We start from the raw sequence: 19,064 nt of genomic DNA, 5'->3' as shown, positions 1-19,064 counted from the left end.
AAAAAAAAAAAAAAAGGCAGTGTTGACTACCTCCCAAGTCACCAGTTCCATGGGGAGACTTCCTGGGAGCCGCGTGGCTTTTCCCCTCACCTGAATTCTGCCAAAGATAATATTGTCCAAACATCTGGGGTTTGGTTTTTTTTTTTTCCCTCTCATTTAAATTGCATGTCCATATCTTACTGTCTTTTTTTTCTTCCTAGAAAATGAAACTATGAGGAAAGTTTGGAAGGTGCCAGGCTTCTAAGGGGCTGTGGGCAATCATTTACAAACTTGCCCTAGCTTCCAAGCTACCTCCACAGTGCCTGCCCTGGGGAACTCCTGGCTTGTCATTAGAGCTAATTGTCAGGGCTGCCAAGGAAACCTTCCCACAGTTTGCAAACAAGTTCTCCACAGAGCCGAGGCGAGAGAGCACTGGAGCCCCTGATGGAGATGAGAGGGATCTGGAATTTTCCAGAAGACATCTTTTACAGATCCTGGTCTTGCTTCTTGTCTTATTAAAAATTAAAAAGGAGGATCGATTTCTGCTCTCAACCGTCTAGTCTAGGGGCTGCATCCAATCTCAGAACATCCAAGCAGCAAGAGAGATTCACACTCAGAGGCCCACTCTGCCTACTGACTATAAAACAGTTTCCTCTTAACCGCTTGTTGGTGTAGTTGCGCTGGTGGGGACCTCATGCAGGGTCTCGCTACCACTGAGGGCTCACTCAGTGAGCCCTACCCACTGAGTTATATCTCCAGCTCCAAGGACTTAAGTGACCCCTGGTAGGTCAACCATATTCCAGGGCAGGCCCTACACACAGAGTGGTAGAACAGCCGGCAGTGATGGCACACACCTTTAATCCCAGCACTCAGGAGGCAGAAGCAGGCGGATCTCTGTGAGTTCCAGGCCAGCCGGGTCTACATCAAAAACCAACCAACCAAACAAACAAACAAAAGTAGTGGGACAAGAAAACTAAACTGAGGAGGGGTCTCAAAGTTGGGGGGGTTAGGGAAGTGAAGGGCAAGGGTATGATCAGAATACATGTGAGAAATTCTCAAAGAATTCTTAAAAAATTATAAAAGCTTACTATGAATTAGTGTCACGAAAAATTTTTTTTCTTTAAAACAAAAATGGAGGTGGGCTTTGCCTGGTGGCTCATGGGAATATCTTAGAGAATAAGGCCTAGCTCAACCAATTGTCCTCAGGCACAGAAGTGTCAAAAACAAACAAAACCTGCTTCACATTGGAAAGAAAACTGACAGACTGTGCCAGTGTTTCTCGTCTAGTAAAGCGCTGTTGCTTCCTAGCAGAGCTTCTCCATCTTTATTCTGGACCAGATCCCTCGCTACCATCACTAGTGATTGGCCAGTGGTGAGAGGCCAGTGGTTGGCTAGCCCTGCTGGCCACAACTGCCCCTTTCTGCAAAGTGACCACAGAACATTTAGAACTACCTACCAAGGACTACCCTTCTCCCCTTGGTGTTCTGAACAACACAACTGACTCTCTGAGAAAAGTTAAGCTCCCAGCTCCCACGAGGTCTCTGCCCTAACATAAGGCAGGTGTCTAAAACAGTTGTTCTCAACCTTTGGGTCGCGACCCCTTCGGGTTCCATATCAGATTTTTTTTATGTCTGATATTTACGGTTAATCCATAACCGTAACGAAATTATAGTTATGAAGTAGAATGAAATCATTCAAGTCACCACAACATGAGGAACTGTGTTAAAAGCCTGCAGCATTAACAAGGTTCTGTACTTTAGACTACTTATCTAAAACCATATCCATAGGAGAGAGCAGACCCCTTGGTGCTAGACAGACAGACAACCTTCTCTGAGCAGGTTTTTCACCTGCCAGACCACACTTTGGGGAAGAAGGAAGGAGGAGGAGGTAACCATCTTGCTGAACACTTAAAAGATGGAAGAGCGGGGTTAGAACATCTCACATTCCCTAGGCCTCTCCTAATCCTGTTACAAATCGATTCCTGGAGAATGGCCAGGACAGCAACCGGTCCTGGGCCCTTCAGGACCGTTTTGTGAAGGCAGTCCTAGCAGGCCCTGGCCTCTGCTCCTGCCTCTTGCCCTGTGGACTTCTAATCACATCCACCCCTTAATGCTGTGCTCCTGTTAAACTTCAGCCCGGGACCGGAAGCGGAGGAACCTAGAAACGCCAATCTTTATTTAAAAATCATCTTGCTAGTAACTGAACCCCACTTCCCTACAGAACTCAGATCTGCAGTTCCTTAGAGCTTTACTGTTTTCAACTGCATTCCCAAGACCACACTCCTGAAAAAGCCGAGGGTCGGATGTCAGACATCCCCCCCCATTCCGCGCCTCCGAGCCTCCAAGCATGCGAGTTCTTTTCCCCTCAGGGTACCTCAGTCCTGAGCAATCCGAGGCCGCTTGGATGGAGGCACGGGGAGCGGGGCGTCGTGAGGCAGCCTGGGCCACGCAGCTCTGTTCCTAGCTTGGCGACCGCAGCCACTAATGTTTAACCTGCGCGCGCAAGCGGCCGAGTAGCTCCGCCTGGAACCGCGCTCCCTCCCGCGGCTCCCGGCTGGATTCCAGACATAGTTTTCCTGGGAGGCCTGGGTCAGTCTGGGGGTCACCCGGAGCAAGGACTGGTGCCTGGGGGCCTTGGAGGTTCCCACGTCCCGACTCACCCCATCCGCAAGTCCAGACTCACTCCATCTACCGTGCAGCCCGGGGCTGCAGTCAGCCACGCGGACCCTGCGCTACTCTCCACGCCAGTAGCTCAGGCCTGGGGTCCGCGGTGCTTCCCACCCCCACCCCTACCCCCAACCCATCCACCCACAGCAGAGGCGGAGCCTCTCCCCGGAGCCCCGGAACAGCTATTTTTAGAGTTGCAAGGGATGGAGGGGAAGGAGGGAGTGCTGCTTTGAATCCGTAAAGGAAATCCAGCATCCCAAGTTCCCAGGCCTTGATGAGCGGCAGGACAGACTCTGTCGCCATCTCTTCACTCCACATCTCGCCCGTGGCAGGATGCAGCCACTGTCTGTAAGCCTGCAAAACTAAAGGAATTTGACTAGAGCCGCGTTAGGAGACCCATAAGTGTGCTCCGATTTGATCTGTGGGCAATCACCTTCCAGATCCCTTATCCATTAACGTTGCCCAGCAAGCTCGGGCAGGAGTTGGGGGTATTTATTTTCTTTCTCCTGATTATAGGTCCCGCTCCCTTCTCGTTGGGAGTCTTCATCTCTTTACTTTTAAGTTCTGGGAGATTTTGTTGTATTTGGCCTTTTGTTGTATTTGTTGTATATGAATGAGACTTGGCCTTTCTCCCAACACAGCTTCAATATGCCAAGCTCTGCATCTTGGGACAGCAAGGACAAAAGTCCTGAGAATAAGCGTGGCCAAGGGTGGGGAGAAATTCAAATTGATGTGCATTGTTGTTGGGAATTAAAAAAAAAAAGAAAAAGATACTGCCACTGTGGGAAACAAAATGGTTTGCCATGATTCAGCACTATTTGAAAATATTACAAGGATTAGGAGGTATGACCTTGTTGGAGAAAGTGTGTCACTGGAGGTGGGCTTTGAGATTTCAAAAAGCCCATGTCAGACCCAGTCTCCTGGCCCACCCTTACAGGTCAGGATGTAACTCTCAGCTACTTCTCCAACACCAGGCCTGCCTGTTGCCGTCCTCCCTGCCATTAGGCTAAGTGGACTAAGCCTCTGATACTGTAAGCAAGCCTCCAGTTAAATACTTTCTTCTTTATAAGAGTTGCCTTGGTCATGGGGTCTCTTCACAGCAGCAGAGTAATAAATAAGACACATGTCTAGATCTAGATCCAAAGAAGCTTAAAGCAAGACCCCAAACAGACACTTGGACACTTGTGTTTAATGAGCTGTCAAGATGGCTCAGCAGGTAAAGAGCTTTGTCACCAAGTGGGATATTCTGAGTTGAACTCTTGAAACCCACACCACAGAAGAAAAGAAACAACTCCTGACATCTGTGTGCAGATGTGTATAGGCACGTGCGCACGCGTGTGCACACACACACACTGTACAGTAAAATAACATTATTTACAACAGCCAAAATGTGGACGAAATCCAAGTGCCCATTGGCAGCTGATTGGCTCAGAACACGTGGTTTACACATACAATGGAATACCATCCACCCTAATGAGGAAGGAAACACTGTGTTAGTACATGAGCCAGGTTTGTCTTAGTCCACTTAGACGACTGGAATACAATACTACAGACTACACAGAAATCCCTTCTCCCTGCTTCTGCAAGCCAAGAAGTCTAAGATCAAGGCATCAGTGGATTCCATCTTTGCTGAGCCCCTGTTTCCTGATCAACATGGTAGGTAGAAAGATCTAGTAGTTCTCAAATGACTCTTCTATAAAAGCACTGAATCCAGCTGTGAGGGCTCTACTCTCATGGCCGCATCACTTCCTGGAGCCCCCACTCTTAGTAACATCACTGCTGCCGGGCAGTGGTGGCGCACACCTTTAATCCCAGCACTTGGGAGGCAGAGGCAGGCAGACTTCTGAGTTCGAGGCCAGCCTGGTCTACAGAGTGAGTTCCAGGACAGCCAGGGCTACACAGAGAAACGCTGTCTCAAAAAAAAAAAAAAAAAAAAAAAAAAGCACTGCTATTGTTTGTTAAAAGTCCCCAAAAGTCCATGTGGTAAAGTCTTGGTTCCCAGAATGATGCTATGGGAGTTTGGTGGGACCCTTAAGAGATGAGAACTAGTAGGGAGACTTCCAATATTAGATATAGACTTTGAGGGCAATAGTGCGATCCCAGCTCCTGCTTCAGAAGAAAGAGTCAGGAGATTCTTTCATAGAAAGCTAACTGATATGTGTACAGGAAATTGAATAATTCTGGCACCCTCAGTAGATGGTACCTCATTACAGACTTGTCCTCTAGAGAAAATATGGCAGCTCTCAGTGGGTTCCCCATATACAGAGTAAAAGAAGCTACTCATAAAAGGGAGAAGGCATGTGATTCCACTTACAGGGCTTAACCAAAAAGAGTCAAGTTCATAGAGACAAATGTTGGAGAGTGATTACTGGAAGCCATAGCAATGGTGGCCTAAGGAGAATCTTGATGAATGAGAAGTTTCAGGTGGGAAAAAATGGTAAGAAGCTTTCAGAGATGCCAGCAGAGACAGCTACATGACAATGACATGGAAATGTCTAATGTCCTGAATTTTATACTAGAATGGTTAAAATAGTGAACTTTTTTTGTTTTTGTTTTGTTTTGTTTTGTTTTGTTGGTATTTTCGAGACAGGGTTTTTCTGTATAGCCCTGACTGTCCTGGAACTCACTCTGTAGACCAGGCTGGCTTCGAACTCAGAAATCCACCTGCCTCTGCCTCCCAAGTGCTGGGATTAAAGGCGTGTGCCACCACAGCCCGGCAAAACAGTGACTCTTATGTTGCATCTATTTTACCACGATGTTTTAAATGTAAGGGGGAGTATGGGATCAGACACAAGGAACAAGTAAGGCTGTCTATAAGTCAGGTCCTCTAACGGGACATCTTGCTTTTCCTCCCTTTTGACCAGGATACCCTCTTCACTAGCTGAGAGCAAAGTGTCCAGGCTTTGAAACTAAAGACAGGTCCACACTCTGCACCCCCAAACTGTGTAACCCTGGGGACGTCACTTTAACCTCTGTGACCTTCAGTTTTCTTAGCTGTAAAGTAGGAAAAATAAACTCAAATAGGCAGGGTTGTTAATGAACTCAGCTCAGACCCGGGCAATCCATGATAGGTCCTTCTGGGCTCACACTGAGCATTCTCCCCTATTGGCTTCTTGGCTGTCTTCTCACTAGAATCCTCAGAGTTTACAGAGGGTAGCTGATGGTACCTGTGCGTACATGTGTGATTTCCGCCAGCCTCAGTCTCCCAGTGTATAAACCGGTTACTTTCCTTTGCTAAGGCAAACTTGATACATACCCAGGTTAACCTTGGCTGAAAGCAGAAGCCCCATCTTCAGCTGCCCAAGTTTCCCACACATGAGATGCTCAGGGATTTATTTCCCTTTCCCTGGGCCTCAACATTTCATACAGGAAAGTCTTGACTGCTTAGCATGTGCAAGGCCTGGTGGTTGGTTGGTTGGTTGGTTGGTTGGTTGGTTGGTTGGTTAGTTGGTTGGTTGGTTTGGTTTAGTTTGGGGAGAAATCACGAGCACTGAATAACTGTCACCTTCTGCTGCCACAGCATCCAATATGGCAACCTCAGTGGGGACCTTGGTTGTTAGTCCATGTCTAGGTCCAGGGACAGAAGATTGGCTTGAGGTCACTGCTACCCTGAACTGCTGGGGTTGTAACGATTGACTGAAGAGGAGAGGGATGGGTTTTAATATCTATGATTTCTACCTTGCTCTGCAGCCCTTTATCTCTTCAGCCTAGAGCCCTATTTTTACACTTGGCCCAGCTTAGATCTTATCACAGATATACCCTGCCCTACACCTCACACAGGGATCGCAGGAAACAGTAAGAAATGCCTGAGCAGCCCCCCAAATTGCTGCCATTGTAACAAAGAAGCCAGAACCTATCCAAACCTCTGGCATGCCCACTCATGAATGATCTATGAGGTTGCTTTAGGTCAAAGGTGCTTTATTGAGTTTTCATACTGCTGATGCCCGGCTACAGAGGCACATGGTTGGAGGGAGAAGGTTCCCAAAAACCTAGTTTGGTCATTTCTCTTGAAAAATTTGAGAATCTGGCCAGGCAGTAGTGGTACATATCTTTAATCCCAGCACTCAGGAGGCAGAGACAGGCTGAGTTTGAGGCAAGTCTGGTCTACAGAGTGAGGGCAGCCAAGTCTGTTACGCAGAGAAACCCTGTCTCAAAAAACAAAAATCCAAGAGTCTGGCACCAATAGGCCCGCATGCTCACCTGTCTGGAGCGGCTGGAACGGGGGGGGGGGGGGGGGGGGGGGGGGGGGGGGGGGGGGGGGGGGGGCTTGTCTTTATATAGAACTTATACTCTAGCTCTTGCCCTGAAAACATCACTTTGAAGAAAATCTTTCCCTTTCAGAAGAGACCTCTTTTCTCAGGGAAAATGCAGGGTTCACAGAAGCCTAAAAGACCAGGGAGAAGGCCGACTGCCCTCTTACTCACTCGGCTGGCAGTGATGGAGATGGGATCAGGACAGACCCATCCCAGTGACTTCCTGCCTAGAACTTCTGTCTTTTAGGAGGAAATTCATCTTTTCCAGCTTGAGGGTTGGCTTTGCATTACAAATACAGCATTTAATTCATTAAATGAACGTGATCAAGATTTCTAAGAGTATAAATAATATTTCAATATATCTATGACTTTAACACAATATGAAGGTGGCTGGGCTATTAAATGACAGGACATAGGCTGGCCCAATGCTATCAGTACTGCTCTGTCTTGTGGTCTGTATTCATAATTGTAAAGAATTATAAACACTAAAAGTTAATAAAATAAAGACATTACTGTCTTAAACTCCCAAATCAAGAATCTCTGTGCCACCCCAAACCTGCTACCAGTTCAGAAATTACACTTACGACCCTGTCTATGAGGTCATCTTTGAGCATAGCTTGGCCAGGCCTCTGTGGAAGAGCTTGGCAAGTGCTCTTGGTTACCCACCAGGACTTGATGGTAAGATACAATTGCTGAAACACCACAGTTTAATCCTAGGGTGTAGGGGAAATCAAGCAGTGCTGATCTGAAGAATCCTGCCTGCTGGCTATCTTCATAGTGCTAAAGAGTGTTTTTCAGACTGCTGGGGAAGAAAGATGGGCTTACCCAGTTATGCCTATTGTAGCCCTATGAGTTACAATAATGATCAGTCTGGCAAGATATGCCCATTAGCCCAATAATGGCATGAATATATCATGTTGGAAATACCCAACAGCTTTTCAGTTGATTTTAGGCTGCTTTAGCTACACTCGAGAGGAGGGCACTCATGCCTGGCCCTGCGAACTTGGCTAAGAAGTAACACCCAACTATGACTACTTTGCCAAAGGACCATAGTATCAGACTGTCTTTTACGCAAATACTTAATTCTCTTTCATGTCTTTTAATTTTTAAGACATGGTCTTATTATGTAGGCCCGGATGACCTGTAGCTCATTGTGTAGACCAAGCAGGCTGCCCTCCAACTTCAGAGAGATTCACCGCCTCGTCAGCGCCAAAAGATTTTAAGAGCCAGAGATAGGGAAGATTGAAATAATGTCTTCTGGATATGACAGGGCCAAAGCATTCGTGAGTTTGCGGGAGCTGCAGTTGCCAGTCCGAGATCAACCCAGGCAGCACTACAACAGGAGAAGGAAGGGATGGATTCATGAGACCTCAGCTTGATCTGAGGAGCTAGGGTCAGTTGGTGGATTCTGGGATAGGGAGAGTCTGTTTTCTTAACTGTATGGCCTATGACAGGTTGCTCATGTTTCAGTGGATGTTGCCCAAAGACATGCACATGCAGGCAGTACTAATTGGATTCAGTGGATAGAAAAACAAGAAGAGGAGGAAGAGGAAGAAGAGGAGGAAGAGGAAGAAAAGGAAGTAAAGGAAGAGGAGGAAGAAGAGGAGGAGGAGGAAGAAGAGGAGGAGAAGGACAAGGACAAGGAAGAGAAGGAAGAAAAGGAGGAAGAGGAGAAGGAAAAGGAGAAGGAGGAACAGAAGGAGGAGAAGGAGGAGGAGAACAACAGAGGGTAGATATAATCTAAATGCATTGTATTCATATGTGAAATTACTAAAGAATAATTTTAAAATTTTTAATAAATAGTAAAATCAAAAATTAACAGACTAAAAATGCAACATAATATTAAAGTGTTATTGTTCTTAACATACATAGTGGTTAAAAATTAATAAAAATAGAAAAATAACCCAACATTAAAAAAAAACTGTTATTGCATGCTATTACATAGCAAGAGTAAGAATATATATCTGGTTAAACATAGGTAACAATCAACCTTTTCCAAAATGAACAAGGAAATTTGCATTGCTCAGTTTTCCTCAAAACCACCACTATAGCTTTTTAAATTCCCTCCTTTCTACTGTACAAATAGTATTTCTTATATAAGTTATTAATTTATTTTTTAAAGATTTATTTATTTATTTATTTATTTTATGTATATAAGTACACTGTAGCTGTCTTCAGACAAACAAGAAGAGGGCATCTGATCCCATTACAGATGGTTGTGAGCCAACATGTGGTTGCTGGGATTTGAACACAGGACCTCTGGAAGAGCAGTCAGTGCTCTTAACTGCTAAGCCATCTCTCCAGCCCCAATTTATTTTCCATACTTATTAATCAAAAACTCATTCTATGGCAAAACAAAGGACTCTCTATAAACACCAAATTGTTGTTATTGCTTCAAAACTGCACACAAACACAACCCAGCATGACATTGCTGTTGACCTATTTGGTCTCCCTGGAAACAGTAGAGATTTTTGATAAATTTAAAGTGTTTTCCCTCAAGTCTCTCAAACGTTTGTGTTTAGGAACGTTCATTGGAGGGCGTTCCTCAGATACAGCGAGAAGAGCCAACATGTATGACCCCACTCCTTCCCAACAGGGCTAACTGAGAAACTCTCATCTGTGAAGAGCTGAACATCAGGGTTCAGTGTCTCAGGGACATCATCATGGGGAGCGGGACATGCAGCGGGACTGAGAACCCAGATATCAGAGTCTAGCATGTAACGGAATAAATAAACCTGCGCCAGGACACAGGTCTTGTGAGTGTTTGGAGTTGTTTGGGTGTTTTTACATTTATTTAGTGTATGGAGTGTGTGTGTGTGTGTGTGTGTGTGTGTGTGTGTGTGTGTGTGTGGTACGTGTGCGCACACGCTTGTATACCACAGCATACATATGGAGGTCAGAGGTCAACTTTCAGGAGTTGCTTCTCTCTTTCCACTATACGGGTTCCAAGGCTCATTCTCCGCCCTCGGGTTCAGCAGCACACACCTTTGCCCAGTGAGCCATCTCACCAGCGTTTTTTGTTCTGTTTTGGGGGGAGGTTTTGTTTTTCGAGACAGGGTTTCTCTGCTTAGCCTTGATCTCCAGTTGTTTTAATCAGGCTATCAAAGCCATGATTCTTGAAAAGGGAAATTTAAGAATGAAAGGCAGCAGATGGATGTAGTTTTCATAAGACATCATCTCAATTTTGTGTTTGGAAAAAAAAATGTAAATTTTTCCAAAAGACAAACAACCAAAGGGAATGTTCTAGAAAATCTTGCCTGACAACTGCTTACAGAAAAAAAAATTTTTTGTGCCTCCTGAAAATCAGAAATGAGTTTATTTATAATTGAAAAATAAAAATCACATGTGTTTATGGTGTACAACATGATGCTTGGAGAAAGTCAATTTCATTTTAATCTATGGACAAAGCAGCTTAAAATAGCTTGAGCTTAGAATTTGCTCTTAATCAACAGCTGGGGAAGTAAGATAAATGTGTGCCTTGGAAAGGGGCAATGTGGGGAAGGTAGGCTGTAGGGGAGGACAGTATCCTGAGGTCAAGTGTCCAGTAATTAGGATACATATGCTGGGACCAAGACTGCTTGGTCCACCTTTATCTTTGGCCCCTAAATTAGTGCTTGGTATCCAGGAAGATCAATTAGTAGCTACTGAGTTAATGAGCTAATGAACATTGCTGTAGTTTACACATGTTTTTTGTTTTTCCAGCCCAGTCTCCATGTGACAATGTTGAGATGTAGTGGGATATTTAAAGAAATGGAATGTAATTGGGTCATGGGAGGATTTACATAAGGAATCAATGTACTTTTAATGGGACTCCAGTTAGTTCCTATAAAAAGAGGAAGCCTGGGTGGGCCATGGTGGCACACACCTGTAAAATCTCACCCTCTGAGGCTTAGAAAAAAGGATTGAGAGTTTGAGGCCTGCCTGGGACACAGCAGGACCTTCTCTCTGACACAAACCCCTCTAGGGATGGGGGGAGGGAACTGGCTCCTGAGCTTCTCTGACTTTCTGTCTGACTCACCATGTGATCATATTCTACAAGTTTCCTGTCATTGTGATGCCATTCTTTATGATGGCTTCACTAGAGACCAAAGAGAGTCATCTGAATCAAGATTTCAGCCTCCAAATCTATGAGGTAAATAAATCTCTTTTCTTACATGTCCCAGTTCCAGTATTGTGTAATAGTGACAGAAATTGGATTAATACATTAATGTCAAAATAAAGGGCCAGGTATGATGCCACATGCCTTTAATTCCAGCATGAGGGAGGCAGAAGCAGGAGGATGGTCCCTTCATTCTGACAGATGTTAAAATTAATCTTAACAATATTTAATAAAAATAGAACAGTAAACATACCTATTAGCTACCTCCTAACCTCTCTTGCAGCTAAAATCTAGTCAAGGAGATACAAGGATACATGGTATTTGCACTTATACAGTACTTGCACAAAGTTGTATGAAATGCATTTTCTTTCCTTCTTCTGCCATCCTACTGTCTGGAATAGCCCAAATGATGGGCTTTAGATCCATCAGCCACATGAGCATGGACTACAGACAGCAGGAAAACAAACAGAAAGATTCTAGCATGGGCTTCCAATGGCCACTGTTAATTTACCTGTCCTAAATTATCTGCCTCAGACTTGCTGTTCCATAAAGGATAAATCAACTTCTATGTTTATAGCCACTTTCCTTTGGAGGCATGCAGTTATAACCAGAGAAAGTTAATCCTGAAGATGTAGATTAGCCCCTATCCCCTAGAGACAATGTAGACCAAACAAGAATGGGGCAGCCCAGGGAGCATCCAGTTTCCCATAGCAGCAACATCTCTCTATCTGGTACCTGTGCCTGGTTCCCTGGACACTGTCCCTTCCGCACCTTGAATCAGAACCCTATAAGTCTGAGGACAGTGCTTTTGATAGAGATTTTCCACCAGAGTGTTGCTTCCTCTGATCACAGTTCTGCCCTCTTTATTCATAAAGTTCCACAAATGCAGTGCATAGGAGTCATTGAAGCTCGGCTCTCTGTCCCACACTTCGTAGTAGCGCCTCCACTGAGGATAAGGGATGGGGTAAAATCTCTGGGGATGAAGGAAGGAAATATTCAAACATTTCAGGTCGCCCAACCCTTGGAAGTCTTGAAGTCTACACCACACCCGTAACATCCTTGTCATCAACGTGGGACCTTGGTTGCCCCAAATGCGTGAGTTATAGTGCTCAACAAAGTTCTCCATGCAGGCCCACAGGAAGGGGTGGTGAGGAAGGAAGCCAAATACCCCGTTACTGGAGTGTCGGGAGCCCTGGGCTGCCAGGAAGTTCTCCTCCGGGATAGGCCTGATCGATATGACGTCAGTGTCCATGTAGATGCCACCGTATTTCCAGATGATGGCCAGGCGGGATGCGTCCGAGCTGACGTGCAGCCAGTGTTTCTCTTTACTGCTGTTGACCTATGGGAACAGGTACAAATGAGCCCTCATTCACGAAGGTTGACTAGAAAGGAATGCAACAAGTTGATTCCCCAAAACCTATATGACGGCAAGCCAAACTTTGTAAAATTCTCAAGTTACCTTTTCTGCCCCCCCCCCGCCCAATTTTCCTTGAAGTAAAGAGTTTGTAGCAATCAAACAGCCATTAAAGATTTCAAAAAATGGTTTTCTTTCACCAAAGCAGTGGAAAAGTAGAGGTGAAATTTGGCTGGAATTTCACAAAGAGCAGTATGAGTCATTCTACCACATGGGTTACAGTAACCACAAATACACAGGGCAGTGGTGGCACACGCCTTTAATCCCAGCACTTGGGAGGCAGAGGCAGGCAGACTTCTGAGTTTGAGGCCAGCCTGGTCTACAGAATGAGTTCCAGGACAGCCAGGGCTACACAGAGAAACTGTCTCAAAAAACCACCACCACCACCACTAATAATAATAATAATAATAATAATAATAATAATAATAATAATAATAATAATAATAACAACCACAAATATGAAACTGTGGAGGATGGAATTTTTTTAAGTCTTCAAAATGTTGAAGATTAATATTTAGGAAAAAAAAGTCAACACACTAGCTGAGAAATTGGAGAGAGAAAAAGAATCTGAGGATTCACGCAGAGGCGGAGTGGCTAACCCTTGACACTATTAATGGATACCCTGTTATGCTTGCAGATAGGAGCCTGACACAACTGTCATCTGAGAGACTTCATCCAACAGCAGATGGAAACAGATGCAGAGACCCATAGCCAAATATTAAGTGGAGCTCTGGGAGCCTCGTAGAAGAGTTGCAGGGGGTGAGGGGTGAGGGGGTCCCTCGACCCCGAGAGACGCGCACCCGCGGCCGCTCCCGTCCCGTTCCGACTGCCGGCGACGGCCGGGTATGGGCCCGACGCTCCAGCGCCATCCATTTTCAGGTTAACCCAGCTGGAAGGGTCAAGGACACCACAAGGAGACAGACAGAGTCAACCAACCTGGGCTCATGGAGGCTCACGGAGACTGAATCGCCAACCAAAGAGCAAGCAGGGACTGGATCTAGACCCCCTACACATATGTAGCAGATGTGCAACTTGGTCTTCATGTGGGTCCCCTAACAATTAGAGTGGGGGCTGTCTCTGACTCTGGTGCCTGCCTTTGGATCCTTTTCCCTTAGCTGGACTGTCTTGTCTGACCTCAGTGGGAGAGGATGCTCCTAGTCCTAGGGCAGGCTGGCACCCATGAGGAGGCCTCCACTGCTCTGAGGAGAAGTGCTCCACTGCTCTGGGGAGAGAGGGCTGTGAGGGTGTGACTGAGAGGAGAGGGGGAAGAGGAGCTATGATCAGGATGTAAAGTTAATTAATTAATAATTAATGAATGAAAGAAAAGATTCTACTATGAAGAACAGGAGCAAACTAACAAAATCTTTGTAGAAAACCGCACAGTTGCTGGAAGCCATCTGGTCATTTACAATTTCTGAAACCTCAGAAATAGCCAGCATATATCAATGATCACTCTAAGAACACTTAGTAATCTACGCAAATCCTCACAGATGGGATGAATGCGCATTCTAAGTTTTGAATGAGAAATTGAGGGGCCCAGTGCTCTTGTCATTTGTCCCCGGGTACGAGATGGGGATGGGGGACGAACTTGAGCCTGAGCATCTTATCTTCAGATCCTCACTCATTCACAAGAGACTACATTTTGGTAAACTTCAGTATAACTTGGGATCGTAAGGGTTGTGGCTGAACAAAGAGACATAGAACACCAGAAGCCTCAGAGAAGCCGAAGAGGATCCCTGCCTGGATGTGAGCATTCATGTAAGTGGGGGAAGGGCTGAGAACAGTGGCCATGCTGGTTCTGGACTTCTTCAAGAGTTCCAACTGCCTGCAGGGTTCACATAGCAAACCCAGCAGCCCTTAGGAAATGATGGCCCAATGGATCCTCTCTAACGTGTGCCCCCATCTGTCTCCTGTGGAGGCTCATCTGGGACAGAACATGCCATGGCCCAGTTCCCTCAAGAGTATTCATGATATGAATGCTATAGTTACGCACTCCAGTACAGAGCCCTACAGACTCAGATGATGGTTAAGGGTTCTGCACCTCAGGGCTCACTTTGCTCCTAAAATCTAACATGACACAACATATCCATCTTAGCACCACCAAAAGTCTGCTCCAAAGGATTTTAATTCCAAGATGTTATTTCTGTATCACACTGAAAGAGGTTTCTAAATAGAGCTAAGGTTTCCTTGGTTCAGAACCATAATGAGGTTTGTTTGTTTTGTGGTTTTCTGTTTTTTTCCAAGCTAGCTGTCTGCTCTAGTCCTGGCACCTGCCTTCCCGGCCTGTTACATCCCCTGCTGTTGCTGAGACAATGTTACCCACTTTCCAGGAACCCTGGCTGCAGACAACTCCCAAGACTAGTAGCAGATGAGCACTTAAGACATCCGACTTGATCCACTTCCTCCTGGCCAGCTCCAGTTTGTCATTTCCAGGCTCTTATAACAGATGGGACCCTAGCGTCTAAAAGTCACTGGAGGCCAAAGAGAAACTGCCCCCCACTCCCCGAGAAGCTGCCCACCACCCCAGCCCCTGCCAGCCAAATCTACTAGAAGGGTCCCAACAGGCTTACAGCTTAGTCTGACAAATGCTTCCAGAAGACAGCAACTAGCTTCAAGCCTGCCGGCCACATACCCACCTACCAAAGCCCAGCTATTGGGGCAGACAGGGCAGGGGAGGGGAGGGTTTTTTTTTTTTTTTCCTATTTCGACTATGCTATAGTAGGCTGAATAATGACTGCCCAAAGACATCAGGCCCTGATTCCTGGAACCTGTAAATACGGGGTGAAGATCTTTGTGGATGAGATGGGGTGATGATCCTGGGTTATCCTTGAAAATGTCCTTGAAAATGTCACAGAGTTTAAAGAGTGAGGTGGATGGAGACTCTACACACACACACACACACACACACACACACACACACAGGCAAAGGGGCTTTGAAGAAGGAGGCAGCTAGCAGACTGACGGCCAAGGAACAGCTTGCTTACCATAGGAAAGAAGGAATAGTCCTTCCCCCATAGCCCTTGCTATGACTGTGGCTTCCAGAGCCCAGAGGGTCAATATGCAAGTCTGAGATCAATTGTTAGAGGAGCCATTGTAAGTTAACTGCAGCGATACAATAACCTCTCTTTTGCTACTTGGCTCACACAGTTTAAGTATTTACTGGCATTTGGTCCAAGGTGAGCTAGAATTTAGACAGAACTTCATATGGCAAGTAGATGTTATGACACCAACTTTTAAATTATTTCTGTTTTCAAGAATAATTTTCTTGCCAGGCAGTGGTAGCGCATGCCTTTAATTCCAGCATTTGAGAGGCAGAGGCAGACGGATTTCTGAGTTCGAGGCCAGCCTGGTCTACAGAGGGAGTTCCAGAACAGCCAGGGCTGTACAGAGAAACCCTGTCTCGATCTCGAAAAACAAAACAAAACAAAACAAAAAAAGAATAATTTTCTTTATAAGCTCAACATTTTTGAAAGTTGCTTCTATTTCAATCATATTCAAGTGTCTATTATAAGCATCCAGTCTCTTTAGTTTTCTGTTCATTTGTTGCAGCAGAGAGGTGAGGTGGAGGGCTTAATTTGTCTTTGGATTTTATAAATTTTTTCTGTTGTTGTTGTTTTTTGAAACAGAATCTCAAGTAGCCCAGGCTAGCCTTCAACGTGCTATGAAGAGAAAGATGACTTTAAATCCCTCCTGATCTCCATGCTTCCAACTCCAGGTAGTGGGTTTACTGGTGTGTCCCCCACAAAGGGTCCCTCAGTTCTTTTTAATGCTGAGACGGTTGAATAGCTAAATGGAGAGGAGTCTCTTACTCTGAGCTGTCTTATACTTTCCACAGGATGTCAGTGAAACACTCAGCTAAGCCTCGTCTAATGGAGAACCGCACTCAATTCCCTTAAGCACCCCCCAACTGCGCATTCTCAGTGAGACCAACATCACACTGAAATATTATTTCCTTGTTATGACATACTGCTAAGAGGAGGGTCATCAGATTCCTAGGGATTCTGGGGGCTTCTCCATCCTATCTCAATACAACCCAGTTCCACGGAGCACCATGACAACCATCCTTCCTGAATTTTTCGACCGACATCACTTTCATTTTAAATATTACTTCATTTCCGCCTCTGATGTTGAAAAGGTTTAACATAGATGGGCTTTAAGTTATAATGAAAACTAAGGCCTCCATCTACCTAGAAAGGACTAAAAATCCATTTAGTTAAGAAAAGCTTCCCATATACCAAAGAGTCTCGGAAAAACAAGCCTCTATGCGAAGGGAACCAGTCCAATCACCAACGAGACTGACTTATACCGGAACCAGAACGCCACAGGCTGAACAGAGGGCAAGTAGGAACCCAGTAGTCTGAGGGCCAGACGCGACTCTTTCTGAGTCCTTGCCCTCAGTTTGCCTGTCTACAGTAAGTGTATTGGACCCATTTTCTACATGTTCTGTTACTCCTTTCCCAACACAGACTTTCTCAATGATTTGAATACTTACTTTGGTGTACCATGAAAACAAAGGCGTGTCTTCAAACAGTCTTTTCATGTCCAAAGGCACAAAGAAAACATTGTTAATGGCCGAGAGGAGGGAGAAGGCTGGGTAGCTGGTGTTTGAAGTCAGCTGTGTGGAGGAGTTGTTGAGCCCTCTCATGAAGAAGATGATGAGCTGCTCAGGATAGATTCTAGCAGCAGACTCCACAGCACAGGAGACCAAGGGAGGTGGCTCCACTCTCTCAGAGGTCTCTATAAACATGATACTCCGTCCATTGCTCAGGAGGCCTTCCAACCCCTGTGGAGATGTGAAAGGAGGCAGGCAAGCAAAAAAGCATTGAGACCTCAGAGAGAGCTGGTACAGCAGGCCACAGGCAAACACCAGGACCAGGGACAGGGAGAGATGGAGTTCCTTCAGCATGTCCTCCAGCCCTTCTAGCCTCTCCTTCAAGCAACAGAGTTCATTAGCATTCGCCCTGGTGATCCTGACGGAGACAACCTACAGGAAAATGAGTAAGAATATCACTTACCGATTTGGATGGAAAAAAAAAAAAATCCCACGTGAACTACAATCAAGTCAAGCATGACAATATTAAAAACAAATTCATCTTAGAGTTATATTTATAAAAGATGACAATTAATGGCCAATATACATGCTAGCAATGTACGGTTGTCTTGCAGAAAAGGACAACAGTCACCGGAGTGTTTGGACACAATGGATGTCAAGAATGTGGGAAATTTTGAATGAATTCATCATTTAAAAAAAAAAATTCAAGAAGATTTATTAATCTGACAAATGTTACCTGCCAGAACAATACATAGATGATAATATATAGGTAGTATACAGATAGAAATAGATGATAATATAAAGATATTATAGATAAGTGTATAGAATGATCAGCCTTCTCACACAAAACATTCCTATAAAGCTTAGCTGTGATAAAATGCCGGTTGTCACTTTAGCTAGCCAATACTACTCTAACAATTTCCTAACCAAGTCAATGAGAGAAAAGGAAAAGATCACGACTATAAATATTAGAGGAGGCCAAAGTATTACCAGGTTCCCAACCATGACTACAGATGAAGAAAATTGAATATAGTATCTGTTCCAAAATGAACAGAATTCAGAAGAAAATTAATGAAGGGTCTGAACGGAAGGTTAGAGGGTTACACTGTGTACAGAGTTTGCAAGCAGGGAAGCTGTGGCTCCAACCTGGACTATCTGCCGTGGCAGGCCAGGCTCCAGGCAGAGCAGCACAGGTTCCCTCCCTGCAGAAGGTCGCTTGAGCCTAAGCTGACTCTGAGACAGCACCAATGTCAATTCCTAAAAGGCCCATTTTTTTTTTTTTTGACTTCTACATAGCGCTTTCAGAAAACTCAAATCCAAGAGCCCAGAACTTACTTTTCAGCCAGAGACTTGCAGTTCGCCAGTATTTGAAGTCTTAGAAGTAAGGACACGTTTTTCCTGTATACATTTTGATAACTCACAGCCCAGTCTTCCAATTCAACCACACAGAGGAAAGTGAATTATTGGCCGAAGATCAAGACTAAACATAAGAACTCCCTAGGAAGCCCCTCCCTTCCCTAAGCTCCTCCCCACACACACACATCCTAAAGTTGATATGTGGGGACAATAGGAGATCACAAGAATTTTTATATAAACCACACACTTAGCAAGCCTGTTTGGGGCTCTATCATGGGGGCTCCAAGAGAATCCTCTCAGGTGGAGGAAACCGTTTGAGAGCATGATGCTGGTGCCAGTACATTCTGTGCCTGCTCCGCTGAGTTTGAATCGAACTCATGGGCAGAGATATGAAAGGTTCTTCATGGGACAATCTGTCATTTGACCAAGATTTCTCCTTGCAATCATAATGAAAAAATTTGATTAAAAGAAAAGAAAGATCATTTGTGCCATCAAAGCAATGACCAAACTCCAGCAGCCTAAAGACCTAGGGATATACAATGAGAACAGATACCCCAGTGTCAGCTACAGTGGCTGCAGAAGTCTTTCTTTTTCCCTTGATGTACCATTGTGGAGTAGGATCCTCCTCTTACTCTCACAAAGTCACCTTGATCACCTACAGCTAGTGTGGGCTCCCTCAAGGTATCTTCAACCTCCATTGTCTAGCCCCATGGTCCCCGATGTGAGCATTCAAAAAAATAAATAA

At 45.1% G+C, this 19,064-nt stretch overlaps 2 protein-coding genes across 4 annotated transcripts in view; both read right to left on the bottom strand.

Annotated features, from left to right (window-relative positions):
* The window catches only part of Dzip1l (DAZ interacting zinc finger protein 1 like), a 43,980-nt gene extending 41,232 nt beyond the window's left edge, over nucleotides 1–2,748 (bottom strand). For 2 of the 3 annotated variants that reach the window (XM_031344746.1, XM_031344748.1), the window contains exon 1: nucleotides 2,639–2,748. The gene's annotated coding sequence lies outside the window, so the exon portion shown is untranslated. Of the gene's footprint in view, nucleotides 1–2,352; nucleotides 2,615–2,638 lie in introns of those variants that run through there. The other variant, XM_031344747.1, reaches the window with a different exon arrangement.
* An 8,973-nt stretch (nucleotides 2,749–11,721) lies between these two features.
* On the bottom strand, nucleotides 11,722–17,380 carry A4gnt (alpha-1,4-N-acetylglucosaminyltransferase). The gene is made up of 2 exons (XM_031345476.1): nucleotides 16,904–17,380; nucleotides 11,722–12,336 (listed from the first exon to the last, which is right to left on the bottom strand). The coding sequence occupies exons 1-2, from the start codon at nucleotides 17,315–17,317 to the stop codon at nucleotides 11,722–11,724; spliced, it is 1,029 nt and encodes a 342-aa protein (XP_031201336.1). The 5' UTR covers nucleotides 17,318–17,380.
* Between the last annotated feature and the right edge of the window lie 1,684 nt (nucleotides 17,381–19,064).

This window comes from Mastomys coucha, unplaced genomic scaffold (assembly GCF_008632895.1).
Source record: "Mastomys coucha isolate ucsf_1 unplaced genomic scaffold, UCSF_Mcou_1 pScaffold23, whole genome shotgun sequence".
NCBI classification, from domain to species: Eukaryota; Metazoa; Chordata; class Mammalia; order Rodentia; family Muridae; genus Mastomys; species Mastomys coucha.
The sequence above is the reverse complement of the archived record's forward strand: the minus strand, read 5'-3'. Positions and strand labels throughout refer to the sequence as shown.

Coding starts and splice junctions, on each gene's coding strand:
- A4gnt (XM_031345476.1), bottom strand. CDS start 17,317: ATGCTGAAGGAACTCCATCTCTCCCTGTCCCTGGTCCTGGTGTTTGCC. Junction 12,337..16,903: donor TGTTTTCATGGTACACCAAA/GTAAGTATTCAA, acceptor CTGTTCCCATAG/GTCAACAGCAGTAAAGAGAA.